Source organism: Aquarana catesbeiana, linkage group LG02, assembly GCF_042186555.1.
Source record: "Aquarana catesbeiana isolate 2022-GZ linkage group LG02, ASM4218655v1, whole genome shotgun sequence".
In the NCBI taxonomy this organism is placed as follows: domain Eukaryota; kingdom Metazoa; phylum Chordata; class Amphibia; order Anura; family Ranidae; genus Aquarana; species Aquarana catesbeiana.
Window position 1 is genome coordinate 656217206 of NC_133325.1, and position 14774 is coordinate 656231979.

The window sequence follows — 14774 nt, forward strand, 5'->3', positions numbered from 1 at the left end:
TTAACACACAGTCTTCTCATCTTTCCCCCCGAGCACGTCTTGCACCTGCACTCCAAAGTAACGGGATGAGTTCATTGATAAAACTGGATGCCTTTTTGCCCAGGCACAGAGCTAACAAATGAACTTGATAAATCCTCTGTGAAGCCAGTGGAGGGACAGACAGACAAACAGAGAATGAGAGAGACAGATAAACACAGAAAGGAGAATTCTACACCCCCCTCTCCCTGGCTCGGCTCCCATGTCTATTTCAGCCAGAATTGCAGAACGTCAGCCAAGAAAAATGAGAAAAAAAAAAAAAAAGAAAAAGGAAAAAAGGAAACAAAACAAAATAAAATATTCCCCCTCCTCTCCCAATATCAAGGGGGGGTGGGGGGGTGGGATGGGGTTGTTGGCACTGTTAGAATGACGTCGTGTCTCTTGCTGCCCCTCCCTCATTGGGGATGTGAGCTGAGCGGCGGGATAAAACCCAGCATGTGTGAGGGGACGGGGGCATTGTGAGACATGGAGAGCATACGGCCTGCCGCTCCACTGCGGAGCATCGTCCTGCTGCTCGCCTTCTGCCAAATTACTCTGCAAGGAGGTGAGTTGCTTTGCACTGCAGTGCACTTTATTCTAATTCTCTACATATCCACCTAATGCTCTGCATTTCACTTTCTTATGCACACTAAGCTTTTCCTTGAGTTATACCTAAAAGTACGTTTTGCTAATATGCAGGACATGTCTAGCATTGACTTATCAGACACTAAACACGATTTCTAACATTGCTCAGGTTATTCTTCCATATGCAAACACCTGTTACACATATTCTTTATTTTCCATAGAAATGCATATTAAAGGTTGAAACCTGCACAGGTTTATAAGACAGTAATAACCCAAAGCAAAGAATCAGAATTCATTAAACCGTAGACATGGTTGCTCCTAGAACACACTGTAGAATAGATAAGTACAAATCCTAGGTGAAATGACATATACATGACCCATAGCAACCACCAAGTCATCTTTTACTGAACTCACTACAGTAAACTGAAATCTGACAGGTAGCTTGTAAGCTAATGGGCTTTGCACATATAGGTATAAGTCTTTGCGTTACCTTTCTAAATGAGGGGTATGATCAGCATCACTAAGCAGCAGAAAAATCTTCTAGCCTATAAATATTCTATTCTACAAATATTCTATTAGCATTCTTAGTGCAATCTAACACATCATACCTTATATAAATTATGGGGGTTATTTACAAAAGGCAAATCCACTTTGCTCTACAAGTGCAAACTACAAGTGCAAAGTGCACTTGAAATTGCACTGAAAGTGCAGTCGCTGTAGATCCGAGGGGGACATGCAAGGAAAATAAAAAAACAACATTTTATCTTGCACATGATTGGGTAATAAAATCAGCAGAGCTTCCCCTCATTTCAGATCTACCCCTCAGATTTACAACGACTGCACTTCCAAGTGCACTTTCAGTGCAATTTCAAGTGCACTTTGCACTTGCAGTTTGCACTTGTAGTGCAAAGTGGATTTGCCTTTCGTAAATAACCCCCCCATGTCCTGGCCCCTGCGGAATGCTATGACATGTTCCAACCAGCCCTGCAGGTAATCCCCACTCTACTTAGAAGCATCCTGCTCGCTCACATTGGTCCTCCCGATATCCTCCTGTGTCTCCCACTTTAGCTACTCATGCACACAACAGGATCTTACAACTGAGGACAGGGGATAAGCCAGAGCTTGACTCTTGGAGTAACTAATGTTTTTATCAACACATGTGAAAACACTCAGTTTACACATGAAATTGATATTCCCAAGCAGTGTAAAGAATCCTAAACATTACGGGGCCCTGTGAACAGAACACAGTACCTGTGTGAGATGAAAGGCTTGCAGTCAGATATACTTGCAGACACACAGCAGGTACATTTCTGGCTTTTAACCTCTGGACCTATTAACTGTCAGAGGCTTAGACATAGAAAGTAACTATAAATGAAATGTGGCCAGTTATTTGCAAAGCCAACTAGGTAACACCAAGCTAATCAAGAAAAGTGTCAACAGATGTTTTAGTTGTATTCTTTATGTAGCTGTGCCTATATACTAAACCCATGCCCATTAATGAATGGCATGTCCAAGCGTGGTGTAACACTCCATATGTGCTTATAAACTTTTATAATGATATAAAAACTATTCTGTAACACCCAACTGGTATCACCAAGCTGATCAAGAAAAGTGTCAATAGATGTCTTAGTTTTATCTTTTCCATAATTGTGATTATCTACTACACACTTGCCAATAATGACCAGTATGTCGATGCATGATGTGAAAACCTATATGAGCTTATACACCTTTCCAATGATATACAGACAGTATTCTGTAACACCCACTAGGTAACACCAAATTAATGAAGAAAAGTGTTCATTGATGATTTAATTTTATCCTTTCCATAAATGTGACTTTCTATGGCACCCTTGCCAGTTAATAATCGGGATGTCCATGCATGGTGTGACAACCTCTATGAGCTTATACACCTTTCTAGTGACATACAGACAGTATTCTATGACACCCAATAGGTAACACCAAACTAATCAAGAAAGGTTTCACAAATGTCTTAGTTTTATCCTTCACATAATTGTGACTATCTACTGCACCCTTGCCAATGAGCTTATACACCTTTCTAGTGATATACAGACAAGCTTCTGTAACACCCAACAGGTAACACCAATCTGATCAAGAAAGGTGTCAACAGACACTTTAGTTTCATCCTTTACCTAATTTGTGATTTTCTACTACACAATTTCGAATTTTGATGACTGGTATGTCCATGCATAAAGTGACAACCTATATGAGCCTATACATTTTGTAATGATATACAGACAGTATTGTGTAGCACCTTAGGTTACGCTAAGCTGATCAAGAAATGTGCTTCAGTTTTATGTTTTATGTCGTTTTTGACATCTAACACAGACACTCACCAATTAATGACAGGTATGTTCATGCATGGTGTGACAACCTATATGAGCTTATACACCTTTCTAAACTATATGCAGACAGCATTCTGTATCACCCAATATGTAACACCAAACTGATCAAGAAAAGTGTCAACAGATGTTTCAATTTGATCTTTTAAGGTGTTTTTGACTATCTAACAAACCTTTGCCAATTATTGACTGGTATGTCCATGTATGGTGTGACAACCTGTGTGAGCTTATACAACTTTCTAAATGATATGCAGACAGTATTCTGTAACACCGAATAGGTAACACCAAGCTGATCAAGAAAAGTCTTCACAGATGTCCTAGTTTTATCCCTTCCATAATTGTGACTATCTACTGCACCCTTGCCAATTAATGACTGGTATGTCCATGCATTGTGTGACAACCTATATAAGCTTATACACTTTTTTAAATGATATGCAGACAGTATTCTGTAACACCAAATAGGTAACACCAAGCTAATGAAGAAAAGTGTTCACAGATGTCTTAGCTTTATCCCTTCCATAATTGTGACTACCTACTGCACCCTTTCCAGTTAATGACTGGTAAGTCCATGCATGATGGGACAACCTACAGTATATGGGCTTATACACCTTTCTGTGATATACATGCAGTATTCCATAACACCAAGCTGATCAGGAAAAAAATCACAAATGTCTTAGTTTTATCCTTTCCATAATTGTGACTATCTCCTGCACCCTTGCCAATGAATGACTGGTATGTCTACACATGGTTTGACAACCTATATAATAATGATATATAGAAAGCAATGATAGATAGATAATAATGATTGATTTACGACACAACAAATAGAAACTATTCCTCAGTACACAAACAACTCAAAAATTCACATACTTGTAAATCTGAATCACCATCATTTCTTCTTGATATTTTAGTCTTGTCCATAAAACAGATTAAATGTACATGAGAAACCAAAAGTTTAGACTTTAGTAGAAAAACATACAGATTACACATACCTGTTACCTCTAGCACTGCACATCTTCTTGGATACCAGTTTAAAATAAGAGAATTCTATATTTTACGTCCAAAAAACACATCTGATGAATCAGGAATGTTGGCAATTCACTTAGCAGAGTTTAGGCACAGCATTAAGTCAGTTGATAAAGTTGTACAATGAGTTGAATGCTATAGCACGCATAGAGGGCTGGATCTAGTCACTAGAGGAAGCAAGTGTATGAATCACTGCCAAGTTTACATGGATAGAAAGTGCATTTGAAAGTGAATTTCACAGTGATTTACAATGTATGTCTTGTTTATTGGACAAAGCTGTGCAGGCTGGAGGGGTTGAAATGTACATTTCACACTAATTAAGGATGATGTCATTTCATAGATATGTATTTCTTACATGTAAACATATTTCACACTACAGGGAAGTCTTGTGCACAGACCACTTAAAGAGGAATTCTAAATATTTCAAATAAACGTGTTATATAACACAGGCACGTTTAACCTTTGCAGTTTTTTTTTTAAATCCTATTTTGTTTTATGATATATGATGCCTCTGACTTCTAGTTTAAGAAATTGATGTAAGCACATGAGATACGGTCATATGGGTGCAAACAACCATTATGATAAGCTTATAACATGCTTTATTGTAGAGCAGACAGACCATGAAAGCTGATTTTTGATTGCTATGGGTTGCTGTGGGTTAGTTCAATGCGATGGGGTTGATTTACTAAAGGGAAATATGCTGTTCACTTTGCAAAGGAATCTTCCCTTAGCTTAGTGAATGAGGTTCTGGGTGAAGCTCTGCTGACTTCCATCATCGAATCATGTGCAAACAGTTTTTTATATTTTTTCTTGAATAGGATTGGGTATTCTTTGCAAAGTGGATTTTCACCACATTCATGCTGAGAAAAATTCCCCTGCACAGTGAAAATTTCTTTGCAAAGTGGCTACTCCCTTACAAAGTGAACAGCCAATTTGCTTTAACCACTTGCCTACAGGACACTCTTACCCCCTTCTTGCCCAGGCCAATTTTCAGCTTTCAGCACACATGCATCGCTGTACCCAAATTAATTTTTTATCATTTTTTTCCCACAAATAGAGCTTTCTTTCGGTGGTATTTAATCACCGCTGTTTTGTTTTGTTTTTTTCGCTAAAAAACAAAACAAAAATAGACCGAAAATTTTCTTAGTTTCTGTCAGAAAATGTTGTAAATCAGTACATTTTTCTCCTTCACCGATGTGCGCTGATGAGGCTGCACTGATGGGCACTGATAGGCTGCACTGATGGGGGGGCACTGATCGGTACTGATGAGACAGCACTGAAGGGCACTAATGAGTTGGCACTGATGAGGAGGCACTAATATGCAGCACTGATGGGCACTGATAGGCGACACTGATATATGCAGCACTGATAGGCGGCACTGATGCGTACTGATAGGTGGCACTGATGGGCACTCATAGGCGGCACTTATGGACAATGATGGATGGCACGGATAGGTGGCACTGATGGGCACTGATGGGCGGCACTAATGGGTACTGATGGCTGGCACTGATGGACACTGATGGGCAGTACGGATGAGCAGGCACTGATGGGCACTGAAGGGCAGTACTGACTTGCATCACTGATGGGTACAGTTGGGGCTGCACTGATAATCATTGCCCTGATTATCTACCCTGATTATCTGTACAGGTCTCTCCTGGGAGGAGATGCCGCTGATCAGCTTTCTTCTCTCTCCTCACACACTGTCAGTGTGAGGCGAGGAGAGCCGATTACCAGCACTTCTGTGCTTACATGTGATTGGCTGTAATTGGACACAGCCGATCAAATGGGTAAAGTGCCGGGTCATTGGCTCTTTACCGAGATTGGTCATATGACATTGGGCCCAGAACGAGAGGGGACATTTGTCTATACGGAGGGCAGGGAGGTGGTTAAAGTGATATTAAAGGCAAGCTTAAAAAAATAAATAAATAATGTCATACTTACTGTAATGGTTTTGCACAGAGCAGCCCTGATCCTCCTCTTCTCAGGTTCCCCGCTGGCGCTTCTGGCCCCTCCCTCCTGCCAAGTGCCCCCAGAGCAAACAACTTGCTATGGGGGCACCAAAACAGCCTCACTCCTGAGCCTCTGGTCTGCGTGCCCATTCAGACACAGAGCCGCAGTTTGGCCCTGCCCCCACCCTCTCTTCTCATTGCCTCATTGGCTGTGATTGACAGGCAATGGCTCCCGCTGCTGTCTCAGCCAATTAGAAGGGAGAGTCTTGGAGATCCAAGGCTCTTGTGCACATTGCTGGATGACGCTGCTGCACACAGAAGGTTTAAACCTTGAGTCTTTAGAACCATTTTATGTGAATCAAACCCAAAGTGTTTCAAGTCACATCAAACTACTGTACAGACTGGGCTGTAATGAATATGTGCATTCTGTACTTAACAGTGTGTAAACTAGATACATGTGCAAAGGCACAGGAAAAGTGCAATTCAAGTCAAACTCTAACTAAGACTAAATCTATACCCACCCCCAATCTAAGACTATTCTATCTACCCTGTAAAAGAAAAGATATCTGTACTTACCTTTTCTGAAGCCACTCTGATCACATGATTGGGTCCCAGCACCAGAGGAAAGGCGACGACAACGGCTGCAGAGTCTGGATGATGATGTCACCCATAGGCTGACTATGGGGCAGCGGTTGTCTGCTGTCCCGCCCCTACACTGAAGCTGGTGCTGGAAGCTGATCATGTGACAGGACCGGAGCTCTTCAGAGTAGGTAAGTATACACATCTTTTCTTTTACAGGATATATGGGACAGTCTTAGAATGGAAGTCAGAGTAGATTTCATCTTAGTTAGAATTTGACTGGAATTACACTTTAATCCATTTGTTTTTTCCATCCACCTAATCCAGTGCATTGACTTAGCCTTTCCCACCAGCAAAAATCAAATGTTTTAAATTAAGCATTAACCATATAAACATTTCCCTTTTGTTAGGTTTTCAGCAAAGTGTTTGCGTACAAAGAGCATGATAATTACTGAATTGCTTATCTTTGGTAATCTTTAATAATGAGAAAGCTTAACATTATATAAATGTATAGTCACTGTTTTGCTTGGACACGCTATTGGCTGCTTTTTAAAAATGTGTAAACTGTCATCATTTTTTCTAGAACTATCCAGCTAGCAGTAAAAAGGAAATACTGTATATGTGTATATATATATATATATATATATTACACACACATGTATATATATACCTACTGTTTTTGTATATTCTTTTGTATACCATGCCAATGTGTATTTAGGCTTACCTTTCATGGCAGAATTTTTTATGTTACGATAAAGCTTTATTCACTTGTGCAGCTAGCGGGCAGTAAAACCAGGCAGCTGAGCTGTGTTTTTACCTACCCCAACTGCCCACTTGAACAAGGGCTTGTAGCTGCTCAGGGCTGTACACATGCTGCGGCAGCAAGTGATGCTAACCCACTTGATGCATTGCTGCCACCAAATACAACCAGTGCAAGTCTATGGGGCTGCGCCGTAACTGTCCCACAACTACGTGCCATGCATGTGATTGCAGCACAGTGATGCATCTTTTACAGAGTTAAATAAGGAATTGAGAATGCAACATATCCTCTGAGAAGTGATGCATCATGGATCACTTTTCAGAGGGACGGCAAGGGCTGCTGCACGTGTGAACAAACTCTAACTGCCTTTCTTCTAAATATTCCAAACATTCTGCCTTGCTGTCATGATGATCCTCTGCCTTGACCAGTTTCTGAGTCACTGACTAAAGACAAACATTCAGCAAGTGAAGTCAGAATACTTTTTTCAGGATAGTGACTTGAGGACAGTCCTGAAGCAACTGGATCAAACCAACAGCCAGGCAATTAGCATTTTCTGAAAGAGAAGTTAAAAAATTCTCCTAAGGCAGTATTCCTTTCTTCTGTTTCTCGTTAGTTATTACATATGTGAATGGACATATTTACTCATTTAAGGCATGTAAAGTCTATGGGGTGATTTACTAATGGCAACAAGTTGTTCACTTTGCAAGGGAATTAGCGCTGTGTAAGGGAATGTTTCCTTTGATTTAGTGATTGTGGTGAAAATGTATGTGTAAGAAACATAAAAAAACTGTGTTTACCTACACATGATTGGATGATGGAAGTTAGCAGAAGGGGAGCAGCCTATTTGCCTTTAGTAAATCAATCCTTATGATTCTAGCCAAGTAATGATGCTTGGTGATTGTGTTTTACTCTCCCTCCTCAATTCACATCTGTAAGGCAGCTCATGTACTCAAAACAATGTTAAAACATATATGCCAGTCTCTTTTATTAGCAGTCCTTCAGCAAGGATGCTAACTGCATTGGTTTGACAAATAGAAATATATTATAACTTCTACTAAACTAATGATGTACACAGAATGATATTAGGGCCTGTTCATAGCAGAACGTGGTGCAGGAAACCCCCGTTGTGCATTTCCCGCACTGCATTAAAAACACACTGCAGTTGCGATCTGCAGTGGGTGTAAATTTTAGGTTACCAACACCCTAAATGCAGGTTGCAAATGTAGTGCATTTGCCTACCCTGGATCGCATGGTACAGAAGTACCATGTAATGCAGTTGCAGTGAATTTCTAAAAGTAGTGCATACACTACTTTTGGTGGGGTGCAGTGCGATTTGAGCCCATTCAAAATGAATGGGCTCAAATGGCAACACACTGAGTCATATGTAAATCACACAGGAACGGACACTGGGTTCCTGTTTGATTTCCGGTGTGAACCGGCCCTTATTTAATAAATAATAATGCCCATGATATCATAGTCACAATGCATGATCCATGCATAGACCTAAATCAGGGGTGCCCAACCATTTAAAGAGCGAGGGCCATTTAAGAAACTTGGTGACCAGTCGCGGGCCACAATGAGCAGAGCGGGCAGATGACAGGTCCGTGTCTGCTCTGCATACTGCAAAGCGGACACGGACACAGCCCACTCTACTCTATGGGCCTTCCAATCCTATCCCAGACGGAAGGGGATGGATCCCCTTCTATTTTTTTTTTTTCTAGTGGATCGAATTGGAGGTAGGCAGGTGTAAATGGACACAGGTCCATAGAGGTGAACGGAGGGTCCAATTGGGTCGGACTGAGCGTGTGAAAGTGGCCTAAGGCTGTTTTCACATTGATCTGCTGAGGTTTACCCACACCGTGGGTGCAGTGCACTGTACCTGCGGCTTTCCTGCAGATTAGCTGCACTTTGCCATAAACTTTTATTATATCCTGCAGGTGTGGTGCACTTTCAGAAAGCACACCAAACCCGCAGGTAAAAACAGAAGTATCTGACTCAGTGTGGGTAACCCGCGAGTACACTGTGCTGCACCTGAGGATCAGTTTGAAAGCAGCCCAGTAACCAATGCAGAACAGATATGCCCATATATACACTGTGATTTTAGTAATAACCTTTAATAACAGTCTTCTATTCAGTTATATCACCGGCTGTTGCTGTCTCAGGCAGAGTACATTTGGTATCACTCTGCCTGTGACAGGAGCCGACACTAAACAGGAAGCATTGGCTTATGTGGCTCTGCTCTGCAGCCGCTTGCTTCCTCTACTGCCCGCTTCATTCACAAGACTGATACTCTGGGATAGAGGGTCTGGAACCCGAGATCTGGGCTTGCCAACCAGCCACCCCAGAGCAGGAGTTTGCAGGCCTCATCAGAGGGCTCCGCGGGCCACATGTGGCCCCCCCCGACTCAAAGTGATACTAAAGTTTCTTTTTTTTTTTCTTTAAAAATAACAAACATGTCCTACTGAGCAGCCCAGATCCTCCTTTTCTCAAGTCCCTCTTCGGTGCTCCTGGCCCTTCCCTCCTGTTGCGTACCCCCACAGCAAGCAGCTTGCTATGGGGGGCACTTGAGCCGAGACACAGCTATGTTTGTCCATTCAGATATAGAGCGGTGTCCCCTCTCTCTCCTCATTGGCTAACTGACTTTGATTGACAGCAGCGGGAGCCAATGGCACAGCTGCTGTGTCTCAGCCAATCAGAAGGGAGAGTCCTGGACAGCCAAGTCACTCGTTAACATTGCTGGAATGAGATGGGGCTGGTGTAAGTATTAGGGTGCTGAGGGGGCTGCTGTACACTGAAGGTTTTTTATCTTAATGCATAGAATACAATAAGATAGAAAAAAACCTTTTGCCTTTACTGTTTTTTTTAACCGCTATGTCCTATAGAACAGAGTAATGTTTAAAGTTAACTTCCGCTTTGCCTATGTGCATTTGAACTTGGTCGCCCTGTTGTGAGAGTGGGACAGGTAGTCCTGTGTAAGCTACAAGTCACAACCTGGAGCTTACACAGGGCTCTTCACTCCCATGTGACAGTACTGGGTGCCTGAGAAGCCAATCACCATGCACCAGTTCTAGCACATGGGAGAAAGGAGAGTAAGTCAAATGCTTCCCCATACCCGGAAGTACTTGTCTCTCATACTCAAGGATTTTTGTGAAAGTTAGGTAAATTAGTTGACCAGTATGGTGGCCTGAATTTATGGGAGGAGCCTGGGGGGGTATTTAAGCAGCCCACTCACCTGTGTTCCTTGTCGGTTCCAGTGCATGATACCCTCCCTCCCATCCCCTGTACAGGGCACTTCCTTCACATCCCTCTTCTTACAATCAAACATTACTTATCTTGGGTATGTCCCCTTTTGGGTGTACCGACCAGCTGACCAGGGCACACCTCAGGTCTATGTTATCTTGTGAGCCTTGTGGCGTCTTTATGTGGTTTCACGTCTATCTCGGTTGGAGGGCTCTTACCATGAATATGTGCTACTGGAGGGGCCATCATTGAACTGAACCGGTTGAACTGGCCAAGTACATATTCTCTTTAAGCTATAGACCAAGGATATGTTCACACAAGCCTCAATTTGTGTTTTTCATACCTGCCAAGTCTGAAAGAGTATACTGACCCAAACAGCTCAGTACACATTTCCATGGTCAATGGGTGTTGCATAGCCCTGACTGAAATGTTATATGCAATGTTCTGATCAGACTATCCGATAGCTAACAGACTAAACAAAGTTTAAAAAAATGGGTACTGAATGTTGTTCTGTGGTAACATAACCTTATTCAATGCCTGATAAGTGTTCATTACACAGACTTTTTTAGGAATTGATGTTCTTTGTAACTGTTTACTATACAGTATCAAATCTAGTTTATGTAAACTTGTTATATGACAGTGACCGATGTCCACAATAAAGATCATGATCAGAGAAAGAGCTTACTCGGTGATAGTATACTGCACTAGTGTATTTTTGGCATTCTCAGGGAGCATTAAAAGTGACAGGTCCTCCATAGAATTTACTGTACACCTGACAATTTGAGGAGGTAGGGTCCGCACCCAAGGCTACATTTCACAAACTGCACAACCCTGTTGTATACTAAAAAGGTTGTAAATTGGACACCACTGATAAAGAAAATAAAGTCATTTTCAAAGGTCATCATAACAATTCAAATTGACAGCTTTTAGAGTGCTGAAATGTCAAATCTAGTTGTCCGCTGTCACTAAAATATATATGTCACTGTTGCTCTATGCACTTTCTTTTTAAATAATCAAGCCTCTATTATAGGTTACCTTATCCTATTGTTTGGATATCAAAGTGGAAGTAATGTGGAAAGTAATGCCCGTGACAAACCAAAGTACAGCACGCTCTATATAAAATGACTTTCACTGCCCATGCTTTAGGCTATATCTGCTGAACTTGTTCTAGTAAGGGAATCACAATCTAAGTTATTGTAAGATTTCAGTGAACGCCAAGCTCAAAGAGCACTATACAAGAGATCTGTTTCTGCAGAAATTCCAGATGTTTTCTGTCAAGGGAAGGAAAAGCTTTAACTCACAAGTGAAAGCTGACACATTCCCATCTGACACGAAGGCAAAGGCTTTAGCTGTTAACGCCTTCTTGCCAGTGAAGACCTTCATACCTATGGAGATCAGTGTCGTTGCCTCAATTACTCAGTTACCCCTGCTAGATGTTTAAAAATCACCTCTCCTGAAAAATTGTTCATTACTTTAATGTAGCGAAACAAAATCTGCCTAGTTATGACCGTACAAATGTTTCTACTTAGACTATTGAGCTATTTTTTTAAAATTTCTGGCAAAATCTGAGTTAATAAAGCAATAGTGTCCGCCAAGCATGGGGTTGATTACAAAAGCCACAATCCTCTAGGTACCTCACTTGTGGATGAAGTTAAGCAATGATATGCACTATGGGTTAGTCAAGGGGACATGCATAATGTTAACTAAGCCCTGTTAAGCAGATGTGTCCACTCTGGACAGGCTCATGCCTCTCTCCTATAATTGACTTCTCTTTATTTAGATTTTCTGCATACTTGATGTTTGCAGATTATTACCCTGTTCCAAGTCCTCTCAGATAAGTGAGATCAATGCAGAAAGAAACACTTTGTACGTTTGTAAACCTCCGGCATGGAAGATGAGTCCAGATTTGTTTTTAGAGTATGTACTTATGTGTCGGTGTAAAGTTTTTGCAAATAGCAACATAAAAACAATAACAGATGTTCTGCCATAGATCTGATGCAATCTCTCCACAGTTGTTTACAATTTCAGGATCACTCGTTATTCTGCGGTTATATGATTAAGGCAGACATGATGGAATAAGGGCATTGTGCTTGCAAGTGAATTTTATTCAATATTTCCAAAAACTTTTTTTTTTTTTTCATACAGATGTAATGCCGACCTCTATGCACAATTACAAAATGTTCCATAAATGTGACAAACTATGCAAAAAATGAAATGCAATGCCTTGTCATTGTTACACATAAATTATACAGCCAAAAGGTTGTGGACATCTGATCATCACCCATACCTACAGTATATGGGCAAAAGTATGCAAACACCTTCCAAATTATTGAGTTTAGCTGGTTCCAGTAAAGGTTACTGATAATTTAAGGGAACTGTGTGCTTCCAACTTTATGGCAAGAGTTTAGGAAAGACCATTTTCTTTTCTAGCATAATTGTTCCCCTGTGCATAATGCTAGACATAGTTTGAAGAGTTGGGTGCAAAGGAACTGCAGTTGCCTGCAGAAAGCCTTGACCTCAGCTTTATTGAACTCCAATTGTGAGCCAGGTCTTCTTGTCCAACATCAGTACCTGTCCTTACAAATGCTGTTCTGGCTAAATGGCACACATTTCCACAGAAACACTCAACAATATTGTACAAAGCCTTCCCAGAAAATGTGAAGGCTGTAATAGGGAAAGGGAAAGGGAAGGGGGACAATTTGGAATGTGATTTCCAACAAACGTATGGTGTGATGGTCAGGTGTGCACAACCTTTTGGCCATACAGGCAGTCCCCGGGTTACATACACAAAAGATAGGTTCTATAGGTTTGTTCTCAAGTTGAAGTTAAGTTGGAACAGGTAATTTTTTTAGGTGTAACTCCAGCCAAAAAAATATTTTTAAGTTTTGGCTAGCATAGGGAAGGGTTAACTGGCCATGCAGTGATGTGGAATTGCTGACAGGTCCGCTGGACAGTATGTGGTGGCATGCTATGAGCAGCAAGATGGCCGCCCCATGGTTTCCAGGACCAGCGTGGCGTCACACTCTGCCTCCATTCCTAGGTACATGTCATATGTAAGTTGGATATTTGTACCTTGGGGACTGCCTGTATAGTATACATTGTATTAGAAATAGTGTCCTTAGAATTCACCATCTTCTCCCTGTGTGCTAAATGCTGTGGTACACTTATCACACTGAGCTGTGATACTGTAGGTGTATCACACAGACAGTTGTGAGATAGAGCATGCTGGGATGATTCTGCTGTGACAAGCAACATTAACAAAGTTAAACGAGCTAATCTAAACTAAGCTAAACAAGCTAATTTAAGTTCTCATGCATAATTATCAATATATACTGTGTACCAGGTAAGATGATGGTAACTTTATATGGACCTGTAGGAAGAAGATTTTATATTTTAAAAAAAGCATTAGCGCCTGTATTGATGGTCATTGGGCTTGTGTCAATGGAACCAGTTTGACATTGGTTTGAGATGCTTCTGAGATCACTCAGACCTCACTGACAAGTGCATTTCACCAGCAGTTGGTCTCCTTCTGACCTGCATTTGACTTGCTTCAAGTGGGTTTTACAATCATATAGACTTATATGGGAATGCCAAACCCCCCTGACATGAGCAAAAGCCTGGTGAACTCAGGCCCTTAAAAACTTTACTAAGCAAGTTTGTTTGATCCAAAATGGCCATATAACATAATTTCTGCTCTTAACTGTTACGCCTTCCAGTTACTGTGTGTGTATACACAGGTCACTCTTATCTGGTGCATGAGTACAGCACCTTCGCCCACTTATCATATCACTGCTAAGTAAATCTGAACCAGGTAAAAAAAGCACACTTCCCATTTTGCACTGCCAGCTGTTTAGATCCTGCATCATTAGGGCTATCAGTCAGCACAGGGGAGTGGATGCTTGGTACACACACATATTTGTACAAGTTTAAAAAAAAAATTGGACCAGAGTTCTTTAAGAATTATGTAACACATAGTTCATTATAATTAATGCTGTGCCTGTGCAGAGCTTGTGTTATTTTGTGTACTATAAGTGACAGGCCACCTTTAACAAAATAAATTATACCGAGACAATGCAAACCAAATAGCAGCATTGTATATCAAAATACAAGTGAAGTCTAGGCAAATTCCCTGACATATCAAATATGCTGCCCAGATTTTGCTTTTTATTAATGTCCTAGACTCCCTGGCGACTATTTATTATAAAGTTCTTTAGCTAGAAAACTGTTCTGGTAATGTACCAGAATTATTAAAATTATCCT

At 41.1% G+C, this 14774-nt stretch overlaps 1 protein-coding gene across 7 annotated transcripts in view; it reads left to right on the forward strand.

Annotated features, from left to right (window-relative positions):
• The first annotated feature begins 425 nt into the window (after window positions 1-425).
• The window catches only part of ELN (elastin), a 124741-nt gene continuing 110392 nt past the window's right edge, over window positions 426-14774 (forward strand). For all 7 annotated transcript variants that reach the window (XM_073616560.1, XM_073616565.1, XM_073616561.1 and 4 more), the window contains exon 1: window positions 426-580. In XM_073616560.1, the coding sequence (XP_073472661.1) occupies window positions 502-580 (79 nt within the window). In that variant the 5' untranslated portion in view covers window positions 426-501. The remainder of the gene's footprint in view (window positions 581-14774) is intronic.